This window comes from Anas acuta, chromosome 11, assembly GCF_963932015.1.
Source record: "Anas acuta chromosome 11, bAnaAcu1.1, whole genome shotgun sequence".
NCBI classification, from domain to species: Eukaryota; Metazoa; Chordata; class Aves; order Anseriformes; family Anatidae; genus Anas; species Anas acuta.
In genome coordinates this window covers 21,124,916-21,143,513 of record NC_088989.1, presented here as the reverse complement: position 1 = coordinate 21,143,513, position 18,598 = coordinate 21,124,916, and the positions used below count along the sequence as shown (strand labels likewise).

General features: G+C 39.0%; 1 protein-coding gene across 16 annotated transcripts in view; it reads right to left on the bottom strand.

Annotated features, from left to right (window-relative positions):
• Nucleotides 1–18,598, bottom strand: part of CACNA2D3 (calcium voltage-gated channel auxiliary subunit alpha2delta 3) — a 463,864-nt gene that overhangs the window by 25,946 nt on the left and 419,320 nt on the right. For 7 of the 16 annotated variants that reach the window (XR_011100159.1, XM_068694140.1, XM_068694138.1 and 4 more), the window contains 2 exons: nucleotides 13,115–13,185; nucleotides 2,312–2,387 (listed from right to left, as the gene is read on the bottom strand). Coding sequence is in view for 12 of the 16 variants with exons in the window: in XM_068694140.1 (XP_068550241.1) it covers nucleotides 2,312–2,387; nucleotides 13,115–13,185 (147 nt within the window). In the remaining 4 variants the exon portion in view is untranslated. The other 9 variants (XR_011100160.1, XM_068694143.1, XR_011100161.1 and 6 more) reach the window with 8 other exon arrangements.

The following is an 18,598-nucleotide window of genomic DNA, read 5'->3' as shown; positions in this document are numbered from 1 at the left end:
TATTTATAAATAAGATATATTTAATGTAAAACACATTATGAATTTTAAAAGCTATTACTTTTGATATGAAAGCAATGAGAAAATGAAAAAATTCTTTCAGCGTATCTGAAAATAATACATTTCAATATAATGAATATAAAATGAGTAAATGTTTTGGAATTTTAGTGGGAAAAATATTTCATTACATCAATATAATGGCATTCTCATGAAATGTGATTTTACTAAGACAGTCTTTCCCACTCAAAGACCGTTCCCTCAAAAAATGCAACAGGATTTATTCTCTCTATATATCTCAGCAAAGAACAAAGTGGTTCTACAGAGACCTATCCAGAACTTGGAAAATTTTAAACAAGAAAATATGCTAAATAACAAAGAAACTGGTTACCTTTTAAGGAGGAATCCCATACAGGTAAAGAAATGGAAAAAATGATCTGTAAATCTTGTCCATCTCTATTTTATCATTTTAGTTACACAGCCTAAAAACCTGTGCTAGATAAAGGGGTCCAGCCTTGACTCTTGCTTTCCACAATTGTGGGAGAATGTTTTGAGTTCCTTTAACATTACATGGTCTTTGATGCCTATGCTCCACTTCTCTACTGTTTAAACAATGAAGAGAAATGCTAGTTTTAGAACTTTTTAAAGAGTCTCACTTTTCTCCGTGTATCTATTCCTGTATTTATACAACCATAATTCTCAAATGGAATTATAACTATTTGTGAACAAACACATTGCTTATGTAGAAAATGTACTGAATGCTTCATAATAACCTGACCTATATGTGCAAAATTGTGGCATTAAAATAGAAAAAGAATAATGCTTCTGGGGACTCTAGCTCTACCTGTTTTAATGCATGTTCTCTTTGTACTTTCTCTGTAGTCATGGTTATTAGAAGTGATTGAATCAACAGAAAAATAGGAAACTAACCAAAGCTCTGCCCATCTTTCTCATTGAACCTTACAAAACTCGCCTGAGGTTTAAAAGAAGAGTTTGTTTGTTTATCTTTAAAAAATACAAAGAAAGAACATGCTGTGAATACTTGCAAATTGAGCTGAAACTCCATGCCTTGGGATGGAAGGATGCTGCTAACAATTTTGATATATTACAATTTCTCATGCAACTGTGATTTAGAGCATCCTATACTATTTCACCAACAGTGTAAGTCTCATTGCACAGCCTGGTACTTATTATTATACCAATCTTGTTTTAAGTTCAGGCTTTACTAGATAACAGACTGGCAAGTGCAATAAATCCAATTTTGCAGGTACTTGAAAAACATGGGGTCATGTAAATATGTAAATGAAAACATCCCAAAGTGGAAATGATTATTAAACAAAACACAAAAACTATATATTTATAGATATTTAGAAGTTGGCAGAAATTTGATATTTCCTCAACAATTTGAGTAACTATGCCTAGACTTATTTTTTCTAGCCGGATCCCTGTTTATTGAAAATACTATCAGATAACTTTTCCAGACTGGTAAAACTACTACAGTGTTTTGCTGCAGCTTTTACATAATTTTTAATGCGAAAACAGCTATTAAAAAAATCTTTTTAATGTGCAGAACTACATTTTATTTAATGCTTTGGCAGTTCTAAATGATAGATTACTATAGTAATCAGTGAAACATACAAATGATTATAAAATGCCCTTAGAGTTATTAACTAGAAATATGATTTGGAAAGAAGGATGTGTTGCCCTTGCAAGACCCACCTTGACTCTAATCAGGCCTTGCAGAAGGACATGGTTTGTATTCAGAGCTGATTGTTAGAAAAGGGTTTAAATAATCATTGAAATTTTACTTTAAAAGGTATCTTCTTTAAATACTAGGAAAAAATAACATGTAAAATTCATTGACTTATATGCTTTGCCAATGAACCTACCCTTTCTTATATTAATAATAATCAATTTAAAATTTGAATTACATTTTTGCATGCATGTATGTCTTTACATGTAGGAAAGGCATGCGTGATTCCAGCCACCCATACAAAGCACACTAGCCATTTACAAAGTTTTTTCATTTACCTCCTGAGAAGGAGGAATCGCATGGTGCAATGGGCATTCTGACAGAATCTCAGAAATGGGGGTCCAATGTAAAAATAATTGCATAAGTACTTGAACTTGAAAATGCTTAACACTCTTTTTTTTGTTTATTTGTTTGTTTTTATAATTCCTTGTATATACTATGATAAACGCAATAGTTATAAACATTCCAAATTAAAATAATGGACTTACAATGGCCATGAGATATTTGCAACGATTTTCTTTGATGATTGCATGGAAAGGTGCTCAGAAAATTCACTGTACTTACGTCCAGTAAGCTATGGGCACTGTCGCTACTCTCTTTGTTTGTTCTACACATGGCCTGGTAGTCATAAAGTGTAATTCTACAGAGAAGAACAGAAAACTCCTTGACTAAAAGGAGAAAACACAGTGGAGTAAACATGATGATATGGAACAGTCTGCTCACAAAGTAGACGGGAAAAAAAAAGTAACTGCAGCAAGGAAAAGAGGGAAAGGGATTGTTAAAATACACATCACATGAAGGACAATAAAGGTAAGAAACAGTGTGAAAACTTTGTAAGGATTTTATCAGACTGGAGAACAAAGCAAAAGCATAACTGGGAGAAAACAGGGAAGATACACATAGTGTAACACACAATGAGATAAACAATGCAAGAAGGAGGAGAATACACATTCAACATGATGTTTAAACAATTGGTTCTGGACTGAAACTGGTACATTTAGTCCCAGAAAATGAAAGAACCTATGCATTTGAGGGGCTTCTCACAACAGTCCACTCAAACTCCAGTAAAAGCAAATTACACTTCTGTAGTTACGAGCACCTCAGTGCATAACTAATTTGTAAAAACATGGCATTGCTTCAGAAGAGAGAAGTGGAATTTCTGTGTATTCATGGTATACACAATTGAAACAGCATAGATTTACTTCTGGATTTTTTCATGAGGCCAAAATAGTCCATGCCAGGTACCTGCTGAAATCAACATATTCCAGAAGCCTCCTGAGATGCATAGTAAACAGGAAATTTCTTTCTGCTTGTGATTTTACTCATCATTGACACACTTCAGAGATCTAAATGTAAAATCCAGAACTCAGAGATAGTGTATGGAATTGTGATTATTTCTCTAGATCTGTCTGTCCATAGAAAAATTAACAGACTACATCCATCCACATAAAAAGCATTTAACATCTGTAGCAGATGTAAAGAATAGGCTGATAAGTTTCAACAAGTGTAAATATATAAATGTTACTAGCTTTATTTGAACATATCGATTTGACTTTTGCATCATCAGAGGGACAAGGGATCATGGCTGGACATAGATGTCTTAAAGATGTATGAGATGGGACTTCAACATCTTGCAATGTGTGCCTTGCTTCTAAATGAAGACACAAATTCAGCCACAGAAAGGATGTCTCAGAAGCTGCCAAAACCAGGTCATGAAATGCATCACCATAAGGCATTCTGCACTGTATGCCATGAAACATTGCAACCTGTACCAATAGAATGTTTTAATCCATTGTGGTAGAAACTGTATATAATTTTTCAGACCTAATTTTGTGACAGCAACCATCACTAAAAGCTTCTTTGTTATGCCCTGTATTTTCTTTTTGGATTACAGGCAAAAAATCTAAATATATTGTATCACGCAGCTTCAACTAAGCATTAGTACATGGTCACACTGCTTACATTATTCATTCCTATATTCAGAGCAGAAATGGCTAGGAAGCCATTGTTTTGTGGACTGGCAGAGAGAGGCACATGGTAGACAAACGCATAACTAGAGACCTAAACATGGGTGTAAGTTGAACACTGACCATCTTTGGCAGAATCACGCCCACAGCCAGATCCGCGCACACAGATCTGCCAAGACAAACAGAGCAGTACATGGTGTAAGCTGTGCTGCCTGTATGGCATGCAGTAATACACCACTTTCCCTACCATGTTTTTCCTTTATTTTTTCCCCCTTGGTAGCCCTTGTAAGATAATCTCTACAGCTCAGCCTTTCCAGTCTTGGTTGACTATTTTGTTTGTCTACAGTTAAGAGCCATGCTGTATGTCCACACGGACCTACTAGGGATGGTGGCAAGTAATTAAGTGTATGTACAAGGATAGTTTAAGGATTTTAATGTGCTCTCTGCAAAGTAATCAAGGATGTGGATGATATGGTCTCATCCTACTTGATTCAATATCTAATGTTACAAGTTGAATAATATTCAGTTTTGCCTGTATTCTTTGTTAAAGGTTTTTCAATACAACTTTGATGAACATTTATTTGGTATTTGAAAATGAAATCATTTTCTCATCCTTTTCATACACCAGAACCATTTGTTCAATCTGCAGACTCATTATCCTGCTAAGAAGTGTTAATCAAATGTTATTACAGCGTGCCATTTGGAATGTGTTTTGAACTTCAAGTTGAATATTTCGAAGAAGCCTCCCCTCTCCTCCCATACTTACACTTATTAGTGTTAAATTAAAATGTAGTAAATAGTTTCTTTAAATGCTCAAAGATAAAGAGTCATAAATGGACTGAAATATGCACTCAGAAATTAAATTAATATTATGTCTAATATTAATATAAACATGATATTTTTTGTATATTATCTTACTGTATTATAGGGAGTAGACAGCAGTCTAGGATAGTATTACGAGGAAGAAGAAGAAAAACATTAAAAGATGTGTAGTTAAATAAAAGTTAATTTAACAGGGGAAAAATACTAAAATTTTCAGTGAAGTAAAAGAAGACAGTAAGAATTGTAAAAGAAAAAAATCTCAAAATCATTGTGGAACACTGCAAAATTGTTGTTTGGAAATGTTTTAATATCATCTGTGGATGATACAACAAGCTTAGCTTTACTACATATATTTGAAGGTGTTGCCAGTGTGAAGATTCTGGTTCAGGAACAACCTAGAAAATAGATAATGTATCCATGTTTACAGAAGGAAAAAAAAAAAAAAAAAAAAAAAGAAAGAAGAAGAAAAAAAAAACTTTAGCAAAATCTTTATCAAATCTTTAGAAAAATCTTTAACAAATCTTTAGAAAAGTACGTGACAGACATTGAAAACATCCTGGAAAGAGTTGTGATTTTTGAATCATGAATTCCTATCTCAGTGACTTTCCAAGCGGGCAGTCTCAACACCTATCTTAAAGTTTCTAAAGACCACTCATGCTACTATAATACAGAACATGCAAAATATACCCATGAAAGCATTACTGCCAAATGATCTCATAAAGACCTTATTCTTCCACACTAAAAACAAAAAGGAATTTTACGCTATGCTTCAAAGATCAGCAGATGAAGCCTATAATCACGTTGAAATCTGAACACTGCAACATACTGAATCATTTCTGGATTCTCTGTCTCTGTGAATGGTACTGAAGCTCAGTAGAAACGGGTTCCAAGGCATTTACAAATTCAAATAGTTTTGCTTTGTTTTGGTTTTATTCTTGTAAATATACTAGCAAGGTAAGAGCCTTCCAGCCCCATTCCTTGTAAAGGCTAATACAGTATCTGTAGTCAAAACAGTAGCCTAAGACACTGTGGTGCTTCTGTGTTCAGATGTCATTTCCAGGGTGTTATTTTCTTGATAATCTCCTCAAGATTTTACAAAATAAGCTTTCCATCATCCATACAGATATAATTCACTGTTGCAGAAAGAAAGACTTCTGGATTACCCGTTTTGAAGTGATTGCGTTCCAGTTTTAAATAACTGTTTGCAGCTACCTGTGTCCTGTTCAACTGACTATACTTAAGCAAACCTAATTGCCTGCTTCCCACAATTGAATTTTAAGACCGTCTAGGTGCCATGCTGTGTATTACAGCACTTCATGGGAGATCTATTCTCTTGCTACAAACAACACGTTTGGGACTTTTTGACATCACCGTGCTGCTAACTTCCCCTATTTTCACACCTCATCACTGAAACTTACACAGCAGTTGATTTCAACATCAGCCATAGGACAAACATGGACTACATGTGATAATCTTGAACTAATGAAAGATAACTTTCCAAAAATGAAATGTGCAGCTCCATTGTATGTAAGTTCAGGAGCCAAGTACATTTTAGTGAAAACTTTTTTATTGTTAATTTTCTGATATTCCAGTCTTGTACTTTGCAATGTACTTACAATAAAATACAAATCTGGTTCAAGAAAATTAAGCTTCTAAGACCTACCGGCAGTACAGGCTATACTAACAGATGTACACTATTTCTTTCAGCTAGATTTTTCTGCATTACTATGGATCTCTACTTGGTACTGTGAAATATCATCACAGACAATTATAACAGCTGAAAGATCTTCAATGCATAAAATTTTGTCATCAGTTTAAGGCAGTTGCGGGGTGGGGTGTTCATATGCGTAGGAATAAGCTTCTTACTGTGGAATAAACATTTAAAAAAGAACAAATTCTAAAAAAAAAAATAACAACAACAACAAAACATAGGATGCAAACAATAAATGAAGCCCTAATTTTTGACAGTACTGTTTACTCAGTGTTCTATGTAAAAATTAACAGAGATTACAGCTTACTTCTGGTGGAAAGACATTCATTAACTCAGACAAAAGATATTCAGCCTGTGTCATATTCTTGCAAGGAGGAGGAGGAATGACAGTATTGAATGATGTGAAGAGTAAACTAGTGTCTTAAGTTTAGAGAGGGTCTTTGCAGGGAGATAGTAGGACATTGTATGGAATCCTGTGCTGTTTCTGTCCTAGCTCTCCCACCTTCATTGACAGATTATCAATATCCAGAAGCTGTCAGACTAATACCTTTCACCAAGGAAATCAAGAAAATGATGAAAAATAAACTAGAGCACTTTGAGAAAACAAATTTGTCACCACATATCTTTGCTTTTAACATTCAGTTATTCCTAACTGCCAAAGTGCTGCAAAACGCAAGGTGTACAAAACCTACAACTCAACATGCATTTGCAGCATACAGAATGACAATTCATCTACATAGCACACATGTCTAGGTTTCTCCTTAGGTGGGTAAAAGATGTCCAAAATACTAACATATTTCAAAACATCACTAGTAATATTTACAGATGTAAGTTCTCACTATGCACAAACTCAGTTTTGAGACATTAATTTTAGATGTTGGAAGGACAAGATAGGAGCTGAAAACACATCAGGATGGGGGTCCTTGTCTGGGTCCTGAGCAATATTGATGACAAGAGCACCATGACATATATAATTTTTTGCCTACAGGTAACATGCATTTAGGAATAATGTCTTCTTGTAAACCTGTACTAGACAAGATGTTGTTGCCTTATCATTGGAGTGAGGTTATAGAATCACAGAATCATAGAATATCTCGAGTTGGAAGGGACCCATAAGGATCATAGAATCATAGAATCATAGAATATCCTGAGTTGGAAGGGACCCTTAAGGATCATCAAGTCCAACTCTTGACACCGCACAGGTCTACCCAAGTTCAGACCATGTGACTAAGTGCACAGTCCAATCTCTTCTTAAATTCAGTCAGGCTCGGTGCAGTGACCACTTCCCTGGGGAGCCTGTTCCAGTGTGCAACCACTCTCTCTGTGAAGAACCCCTTCCTGATGTCCAGCCTAAACTTCCCCTGCCTCAGCTTAACTCCATTCCCGCGGGTCCTGTCGCTGGTGTTAATGGAGAAAAGGTCTCCTGCCTCTCGACACCCCCTTACGAGGAAGTTGTAGACTGCGATGAGGTCTCCCCTTAGCCTCCTCTTCTCCAGGCTGAACAGGCCCAGTGCCCTCAGCCGTTCCTCGTACGTCTTCCCCTCCAGGCCTTTCACCATCTTCGTAGCCCTCCTCTGGACACTCTCCAACAGTTTCATGTCCTTTTTATACTGTGGTGCCCAGAACTGCACACAGTACTCGAGGTGAGGCCGCACCAGCGCAGAGTAGATCATCAAGTCCAACTCCTGGCACCACACAGGTCTGCCCAAAAGTTTAGACCATGTGACTAAGTGCACAGTCCAATCGCTTCTTAAATTCAGACAGGCTTGGTGCAGAGGCTATGTCCCTGGGGAGCCTGCTCCAGTGTGCAACCACCCTCTCGGTGAATAACCTCTTCCTGATGTCCAACCTAAACTTCCTCTGCCTCAGCTTAACACCATTCCCGCGGGTGTTTACAGAGAATCACAGAATCACAGATTTGTCTAGGTTGGAAGAGACCTCAAGATCATCGAGTCCAACCTCTGACCTAACACTAACTAGTCGTCCACTAAACCATATCACTAAGTTCAACATCTAAATGTCTTTTAAAGACCTCCAGGGATGGTGACTCCACCACTTCCATGGGCAGCCCATTCCAATGCCTAACAACCCTCTCAGTAAAGAAGTTCTTCCTAAGATCCAACCTAAAACACCCCTGGCGCAACCTTAGCCCATTCCCCCTCGTCCTGTCACAAGGCACGTGGGAGAACAGACCAAACCCCACCTCACTACAGACTCCTTTAAGGTATCTGTAAAGAGCAATAAGTTCGCCCCTGAGCCTCCTCTTCTCCAGGCTGAACAAACCCAGCTTCCTCAGCCGCTCCTTGTAAGACTTGTTCTCCAGACCCCTCACCAGCTTCAACGCCCTTCTCTGGACTCGCTCTAGCACCTCCATGTCCTTCTCGTAGAGAGGGGCCCAAAACTGAACACAGTACTCAAGGTGCGGCCTCACCAGAGCTGAGTACAGGGGGACAATCACTTCCCTAGCCCTGCTGGTCACACTGCTTCTTATACAAGCCAGAATGCTGTTGGCCTTCTTGGCCACCTGAGCACACTGCTGGCTCATATTCAGCCAACTATCAACCAATACTCCCAGGTCCTTCTCCGCCTGGCAGCTTTCCAACCACTCATCTCCCAGCCTGTAGCTCTGCTTGGGATTGTTGCACCCCAGGTGCAGGACCCGGCACTTGGCCTTGTTGAACTTCATACAGTTGGCCTCAGCCCATCGGTCCAGCCTATCCAGATCTTCCTGCAGAGCCTCACTACCCTCAAGCAGATCAACACATGCACCTAACTTGGTGTCATCTGCAGACTTACTGAGGGTGCACTCGATCCCCTCATCCAGTTCATCGATATAGATATTAAAGAGGACTAAAGAATAGGTCACCTGCCTCTCCACTCCCCCTCGCGAGGAAGTTGTAAGGTTGGATGGGTCTTTGAGCAACCTGGTCTAGTGAAAGATGTTCGTGCCTATGGCCAAGGGGTTGGACTAGATGATCTTTAAAGGCTCTTTCCAACCCACACCATTTTGTGATTATGTGATTCTACATACTCTAACCATGGGCTATATTCTGAATTTACTTTTACTAAATAAATTCACTGTTAAAAATAGTGTGATTAGATAAAAATATAGATTTTTATAATCTAAGAACTGCAATATCACACTTACATTTATCCACTAATAAATCCAGTAACTCAATTTTGAATTGTTCCTTCACTCTAGCACTGATCTTCTCCAAAGTATACATCTACATTCCAAAACATTGCCAAATTTATATAAAACAAATGTCATGATATTTTCTAAAGATCAAATAAGTGGCTGTAAAAATTCACATGAAAATAAATGCAATTTCTAAATACAACAGAGTCCATTTAGCACCTTCACCAAATTTCAAGAATTCTAACCTAAATGAATGCTTAATTAAGATAAAGTATCCTAAGCTAAACAAACAAAAAATATCATTCATTTGGAAGCTGTGCTGCCTCAGTGGGAATCAGCAACCTGCTGGTGATCAGTTACTGTTTTCACGTTTTGACTTTAAGAATGTTTTGCTCCTTGCAAGTAGTTTCACAAAGAGTTCTGAATTTTTGTATAATCTTATAACTCAGAGGCAAAACACTTGTTAGGTTTGGCACACAAAGCAAATCAAGACAGGGAGATGAAAGCCTGCCTCTATGTGCATCTATTTAGAGAACACAGGTGAAGGATTTGGACTTTACTGTGCTGTAAGGGCATAGTATTATTCACTAGGAAGTATGTATTAGTATATAGTATTATTCACTAGGAAGGATGAGAGTTAAGATAGAGGAGCAGAGGGTGAAAAAGTAAGAGACGAGAAGAGCTCTCAAAGCATTAAGAACTTGTTAGAGTGAGCTTAGCATCTGGAAAAGTTGAAACTAAGAGGTGCACCATTTAAGTACTGTATCCTGAAAACAGGACTAGACACCAAAGCACAGACTCATCTTCAGATGCCAAGAGGATGCCTAGTAGAAATAGAACTGTTAAGATGAAATGATGCTACTTCCATATTTGCCTTATAGAACTGATTAGTTTTCCTTGTTCTGGAAAGGATCAAAGTGTTTTCAAATCAAGATACATTTAATTTCTACTACAGATTTATTAATTTAATTTTGTTGGGGATCTCACTGCTTTGATGGCCCTTGATTATTTATTTATTTTTTTCTAATGCTAAACTTTTTCTTTAGATTTTCATGCTTTGAGCAGTAGAATCTTTATTCTCCCCAATGTTTTTACACAAACAAACTGCTGAGGAAACTATAAAGAATTTTTTTTCTGAGTTATGTGAAGCAGATACTTTTCCAAAAGCACATTTTTATTTAATAATGAATTTAAATTATATTTTAACTATTTAATTGTATGCAATATTCAGGGTATAAAGATAAACTTCATTCTCCTAAATGAAATCACAGAACATGTCACGTTGCTGTGGAGACACTGATATCATTTTATCCTCTAAATATAAAACCCATAAACTAAGAAAATATACATACATATGTACATACATAGTATTCAAAAGAAGTACTGAGTTTAAAGAAATTAGGGATGGAATAAATTATTTAAGTTCACTTTAAAAAACTAAACAGCTAACACTAAAATTTTATTTCATCCTGCTACAAGTTGAAAAGAAATATAGTCAGAAGCAAGCAACACACTTTTGTTTAACACTTCCAGCTCAATCCTAAAAAAAAAACTTCTATATCCATCCAAATTAGTGGTAGTTGAGAGAACTCACAAAGGGTTATTTCATTCCTTTTGTGGACAGAGAGCCTGAAAGCAGGCATGAACCAGTGAGGCAGTAGCACATATCTCCACGGCTACTCAGTGATGCCAAAGGAAGAGAGGGCTCCCATCCCCACAGTTGCTGGGCATGTCAGGAAACTCTTCTGCAGAGAAGATCAGGCAAGGTAGAACCTTCTACTTCTAAAACAAATTACAAAGTAGCAACACCAGTTCTAACAGCGCAATGTTATTTAATTCAACTGCTGAATGGGAGATGCCATGTAAGAAACGGTCTGTGAGGAAGGATGGCTCTGGAAAATCAGAATAAAAGGCTAAAGATCAGAGCTTGGTCTCTGATTTTGTCTTCATGGTAAGAGCAGAAATTACAAGGGTAATGCATGCATATATATAGTGCCCTTGGGGAAATCAACGGGTAATAAATTCTGTCACCATTTATTGCTTTTTTCTTATTCCATATGAAAATAAGATTTGGATAAAAAAAAAAATCCTCATAATAAATATAGTAAAAATATGGTAAATGTGTATGAGTATTTTTCACTAGAGAAGCAAAGATTCCTCTTTAATGTTGATAGAATAATTTAATTTTAAATGCCTCATCTACCACAGCTGAAAAACAGTGTTGCTGCACCGAGCTATCTGCTGTACAGCAGGAAAAGCAGGTGGCTCATTTAGTGCAATTACACCACTTTGATTCTCTCCCATTGTTAACTTTACTGGCAGTGACCAGTTTATTGTGTTTTAATAATCAGCTTATTGTGTTTACTTTTCTTTAGTATGCAGCTCCGTTGCACTGAGCTGGTGGCTTATTTATCTGTAACTCCCTCGCAGCTCGAGACCAGAAAAATCATAAGCCAATGATCCATGCCAAGTTGGCACCCACCACAGTTTAGATGGAATACTTGAGCCATGCAGCCTTTGTTTCCTCTACTGTGGTACCTAGTACCATTAATTGTTCAGTAGATATTTTGTTTGAAATGCCTTGGTAGGCAGGACAAAACAAAGTGGGATGAAGTAAAGCATTATCCTTTGATTTTAACTGTACTTTTTTTTGTTTGCATTAAATAAAATGCCTCATCCCATGTATAAACAAATCTTTTCATTCTAGAACCCACTCTATAAATAAAATAAACTTCACTTCCTTTTACAGCATATGTTAAGAATGTAGTGCTAAACACACAAAAGCTGCCACCCTTGAAGAATTAGGATATGGGATGATTCAGCAAGTGCTAGATCTTACCATTTCAGGTCAGTCATTTACTGGGAATGGTATTCAGCTATAATGTGCAGAGGAAAAGCTTTTTTCCTTTAATGCACATAGAAAGCTTTCTGCCTTTAACAGAGCTGGTTTACCAAGGAAGCACACAACCATCTGTTTTGAAAGCCTCTGTATACATCCTCACATGCAATAACTCAATTCAGTGGTTGATGGAAACATGTGTTATTTTTTTATACTAGAAATGCACAACAAAGTAAAAAGGAAAAGTACTATGCACATGGACTGCACTTCCAGCAGAGGGGGAAGGAACAGTTCTTAGCAATGTGGAAGCCACGAAGACTTCAGTGCTGAGTTACGGGTTAAAGGGAAATGTTCTTCACCAGGATTCATACTTCATTTCAAAGGACAACATCAGATCACCATTAGTTTTTATTGTTATCATTATATTGTCACCAGATTAATAGCCACAGCAATGTTCAAAGGTCAGTTAACGTGTGAGGAAAAAATACTGTAGGAACGCTCTTATAACAGTAAGGCACTTTTCATTGCCCAGTTTGAGGAATCTCCGACTCTAGATGTTTAATGTTGCATCAGTGATTTGCTCTAGAGCCATTTAAAACCATTCAGTAGTATATATCGTCAAATCCCACTTCCACTTGAGCACAGTGGAAACAGGAGAGGCATATGATTTTAGCATCGCAGTCCAATAAACAAGAAACTCCCTGTAGGTTGTCTCCAATACTCTTAACATGCAAGGCACCAAATTACACTAAGATGATATAGAAAAAAAAAGGCATAATGAGAATCCAGCTATGCTGTCAATCTTGACCTTCTTTTATATGACTTCAGTTTTGTTTAATTTTGTTTTTGCAAAATTTTATAAGAGATAGAGCATCAGTTTAATTCTTACCTCTTAAAGGAGCCCATTGTTAGTAATTTGTTCATCACAGCACCTTCAACCTCCCCAAAAAAGTTACCAGTCTGCAAGGGAAAAATACAAAAAATTGCTGGAAGTGTAGATAAATGCGAAACAACACTGGATGCAATTTGAACTAGCATATTCTGGGATCTGACAAGAGTGGCTTTGACAGCTACATAGATAGGTTTTCAGGACTATTGCTGCATAAAAACTGAAGAGGGCTTCATAGTCATGGCAAGTTATAGGGATTCTATTATTACTCCTGAGCAGATGTGAAAGCTTATACAATAGATTGAGGGACATTATATAACATCTAATATCAGAAATAAAAGCCATCCCAACCTAAAGCTTGTAAAGGAAACACACTAATCTGATCACAAATCCTTGTGATTAAAATGTTACTCAAAAAAGATCTAAACAGGTTGTGAGAGGCTTTCATAAACAGTCATAAAAAAGCATTGTTTATAATTCCTGCATGACCTGTTTAAGGAGCTGGAATAGTACTTTTCAGCAATCCTATAAATTTTAACTGCATTCAGAATCATTTTGTACTTAAAACCACTCAACCTGATGAATTACCCATTTCGTCCTTGTTAACTAAATGTAGATGAATAAAAATAAATCTCTGTTGAGAAAACAAACATTCGTGTTATGAATTTGGTATGTAATACGGAACTGACTCCGTTTTCTGCAGCCATTCATATGATATTCAAAAATCTTGCATGTATGGCATTCTCTCTTGTTTGGAAAGACTTTTTTTTAATCTTAGGACCTCAACTCCCAGAAGGATTGAGTATGTTCCCTGCAGTGTTTAAAGGAAAACAAACAAACAAACAAACAAACAAAAAACATAATTTATGGGGGTAAAGGGCACCACACTTAAATTGCATGGATTCCATAGGTTTTGTATGAACTAAACCTCAATTCCATTACAAGGAACTTACTTGACCTCAAGTATGCACCTGGGAGTTTGCAGGCAGAGAAGTTACAGCCCTAGCCAAAAATGGCATTCCTCTACCAAAAAAAAAGAAGTATTAACTTTTTTTTTCTTCTTTAAAACAAACAAACCCAAAACAAAACAACAAGAAGAACCAAAAACACTCAGGAAACTTGGCATATTTTCCAAAACATATGTGCGTGCAAAGTCTCCTAGAAACAAGAAGAACATTTGTGGTTTACATGACTAAAAATACTAGCTTCAGTAGCCCTAGCTGGCTGATGAAGAAAGATTATCCTAACTATGAGAGAGGCAGTCAGTTAATGTCAAAAAGCCCAAACCATAAATGACTAATATAACCTTAGATAGTAATAAACTTGATTTTTCAAGATGTGCTTCAGTCTTATAAAGACATTTCCGTGACAGTTCTCTCCACAAAAGATCCATCTGTAAATTCTTCAAAGCAGTTCTCTTCAAAGCAGTAACACCCAGATAATTGTAATTTTTAATATATTTGGATTTGGTGATAACTCAGATGAAGAATTACACTGCCCCAGGACAAGATTCTTAGAGTGGTTCAGGTCACTTCTGGCACGTCCAAAGAAAAACAGTGCTGAAGCACATTCAGGAAAGAACACCTGTTTCTTATTCCATGAAATGGTAGGAAGGTTTCTCCCTGTATATGTACTTTAGGATACAATGACAAAGGAGCAAGAGTCCATCGGTTTTGCTTGGGGTTCTTGTAAAAACAGCATGTTATCACTTGCTCTCTGACCTTCCATCAGCAGTGAGTGATTTACAGCTGCTTGTCTCCTAGCTCAGAAAACCAACAGGCAAGACTCACATATATTTGATGTTACGGGCAGGAATAGACATTGTTCCAAATAACTTAATATCTGACACATTTCTAGCCGAGTTATGGTCCAACATTTGTCCATGATATATTCTTCATAGGAATATGTAATAACTAGTATCAGGTAATCTACCAAAGAAAATATCTCTTCCTAATTGTATTTATTGACTGTAGCCAACTATCAACTAGCAAATGAATTACACAAATACCAAGCACAACAACAGTGGGACAAACCAGACAAAATGATTTCAGTGTATCATCATTATTTTATAATGACTGTTATTCTTGGGTCAATGATCAACTAAGTAGAAAATATATATTTGATTGCTGCAGGGGAAAAAATGTTTCTAATATAATGCACTTAATGTTTAAAAAACACCATATTTTTAGTTCATGTCATTTTATGGGTACACCCTCAAATGATATTCATAACATGCTTGACATTTTAAAGGGTGGAAGCAATGCATGTAAAACAAAATAATACCCGCTACTGGTCTTTCAGACTGGTAATGAGGAAGTAGCAATGAGAAGTCCAAGAGCGATCAAAAGGGAATTTAGGGCTTTGGGGTGACTACTTAAAGGATCAGGGGCATGGGTTGTGTTTGCCCCTGTCCTTCTGATAGAGAGGATCGATCCTGACAAGTGGGCTCACCGCATTAACATGTGGCTTTGGGACTGGTGCAACTGACAGAACTTCGGGTTTTTCGATCACGGGAAGGTCTACGTGACACCAAGCATGCTGTCACCAGATGGGATGCGCTTCTCTCAGAGAGGGGTAAGGATTTTGGCTCAGGAGTTGGCAGGGCTTATAGATAGGGCTTTAAATTAGAGTTGAAGGGGGAAAGAAAAAAAACAAAACAGACATGCCAGTGATGAGCTAAGTGATGGTGTGCTAGAATCAAAGGGACTGTGTGCCGGTGAGGTCCTTCAGTTGGCTCCACAAGGTGCTGTGTGTAGGGAAGTGCATTTGAAGTGCTTCTACACAAACACACACAGTATGAGGAATAAAATGGATGAGCTAGAAGTCTTGGCCCAGCCTCACAGCTACAACATCATTGGCATAAGTGAAACCTGGTGGGATGAGTCCTGTGGCTGATGTGCTGCAATAGATGGTTACAGGCTCTTCAGGAGGGACAGGCAGGGTAGACAAGGTGGCGGGGTGGTGATGTATGTGAAGCATGGGCTGGACTGCATGGAACTTCAAGTTGGGGATGGCAAAGTTGAGAGCCTCTGGGTAAGGATTAAGGGACGAACAAATAAAGGGGACGTCGTACTAGGAGTCTATTACAGACCACCCGGCCAGGACGACACCACCGATGAATTATTCTTTGCAGAACTAGGAGATGCCTCGAGGTCAACTCCTCTTGTCCTTATGGGGGATTTCAACTTGCCAAACATCAACTGGGATCACCACATGGCTGATACGAGCAAGTCCAGGAGGTTCATAAAGTACCTAGATGATAACTTCTTGGCACAGGTGCTAAGGGAGCCAACTAGGAAAGGTGCCCTCCTTGATCTGTTGCTGGAAAACAGAGACGGTCTTGTGGGAGACGTGGCAGCTGGCGGCCGTCTTGGTCATAGTGACCATGAAGTGGTTGAGTTTAGAATTTATGGTGACAGAAGGAAAACTGCCACCAAAACTTCAGCCCTGGATATGGGGAAAGCTCAGGTTGCTCAGGGAACTAGTCAGCAAGGTCCCCTGGGAAGCTGCTTTTGAAGGCATTGGCGTCCATCAGTGCTGGTCAGTCTTTAAGCACTGCCTCCTAAAAGCACAAGCTTTTTGGCGATTCCAAAATATCGGAAGTCAGGCAGGTGGGGCAGAAGGCTGGCCTGGCTGACCAGGGATCTTCTACTGGAGCTTAGGTGAAAAACGAAAGAGTACGGCTGCTGGAAGGATGGTCAGGTGACGAGGAAGGAATACAGGGATGCTGTTTGTGTTTGTAGGGAGAAAATTTGTGGAGCCAAAGCCCATCTAAAATTCAAGCTGGCCATGTCTGTGAGAGACAATAAAAACGTTTTTAAGATACGTGAACAGAAAAAGGAGAACCAAAGAAAACATAGGCCCACTACTTGATGGGGAAGGTCTCCTCACAGACAATGACATAGGCAAAGCGGAGACAATAATGCCTTCTTTGCCTCTGTCTTCAACACTGATGATGGGCTTCAGGACCCTGGGTGCCCTGAGCTGGAGGACCATGACGGTGGGAATGACAAACTCCCAACCAAACCTGAACATGTGCGGGATTTGCTGCTCCAACTGGATCCATACAAGTCCATAGGTCCGGATGGGATCCATCCCAGGGTGCTTAAAGAGCTGGCTGATGTCATCACGGGACCTCTCTCAATTATTTTTCAATGATCTTGGGAATCTGGAGAGGTCCCAGTAGACTGGAAGATGGCGAATGTGCCAGTTTTCAAGAAGGGTAAGAAAGAAGACCCTAGCAATTACAGGCCTGTCAGTCTCACGTCAGCGCCTGGTAAAATTATGGAGAAGATGATCCTTGAAGTTACTGAAGCGCTCCTGGGGGACAATGGGACAATGCAGTCATTGGTCCCAGCCAACATGGGTTCATGAGGGGTAGGTCCTGCCTAACAAATTTGATTTCCTTTTATGATAAGATCACCCATCTAGTCGATCAAGGGAAACCAGCTCATGTGATCTTTTTGGACTTCAGCAAGGCTTTTGACATGGTTTCCCATAGGATCCTACTGGACAAAATATCCAGCATACAACTTAACAAAAACATCATACGATGGGTGAGCAATTGGCTGATAGGCAGGGCTCAAAGGGTTGTGGTTGATGGGGCCACATCTGGTTGGTGGATGGTCACTAGTGGGGTCCCTCAAGGCTCCATTTTAGGGCCAGTCCTCTTCAATGTTTTTATAAATGATTTGGATGTAGAACTAGAAGGAGTTCTGAGCAAATTTGCTGATGACACCAAACTTGGAGGAGTTGTGGACTCAGCTGAGGGTGGAAAGGCCTTGCAGAGAGATCTGGACAGATTGGAGAGCTGGGCGATCACCAACCACATGAAGTTTAACAAAAGCAAGTACCGGGTCCTGCACCTGGGACGGGGCAACTCTGGCTTTACGTACAGACTAGGTGATGAGATGCTGGAGAGCAGCCCCGCAGAGAGGGATCTGGGGGTTGTGGTTGACAGCAAGTTGAATATGAGCCAGCAGAGTGCCCTGGCAGCCAGGAGGGCCAACCGTATCCTGGGGTGCATCAAGCACGGCATCGCTAGTAGGTCGAGGGAGGTGATTGTCCCGCTGTACTCTGCGCTGGTCTGGCCTCACCTCGAGTACTGTGTGCAGTTCTGGGACATTAAACTGTTGGAGAGTGTCCAGAGGAGGGTGACGAAGATGGCGAAGGGCCTGGAGGGGAAGATGTATGAGGAGCAGCTGAGACCACTGGACCTGTTCAGCCTGGAGAAGAGGAGGCTGAGGGGGAACCTCATCGCTGTCTACAACTTCCTTGCAAGGGGGAGTGGAGAGGCAGGTGACCTATTCTCTGTAAACACCAGTGATAAGACCCACAGGAAGGGTGTTAAGCTGAGGCAGGGGAAGTTTAGGCTGGACATCAGGAAGAGATTCTTCACCGAGAGGGTGGTTGCACACTGGAACAGGCTCCCCAGGGACATAGTCACTGCACCAAGCCTGTCTGAATTTAAGAAGCAATTGGACT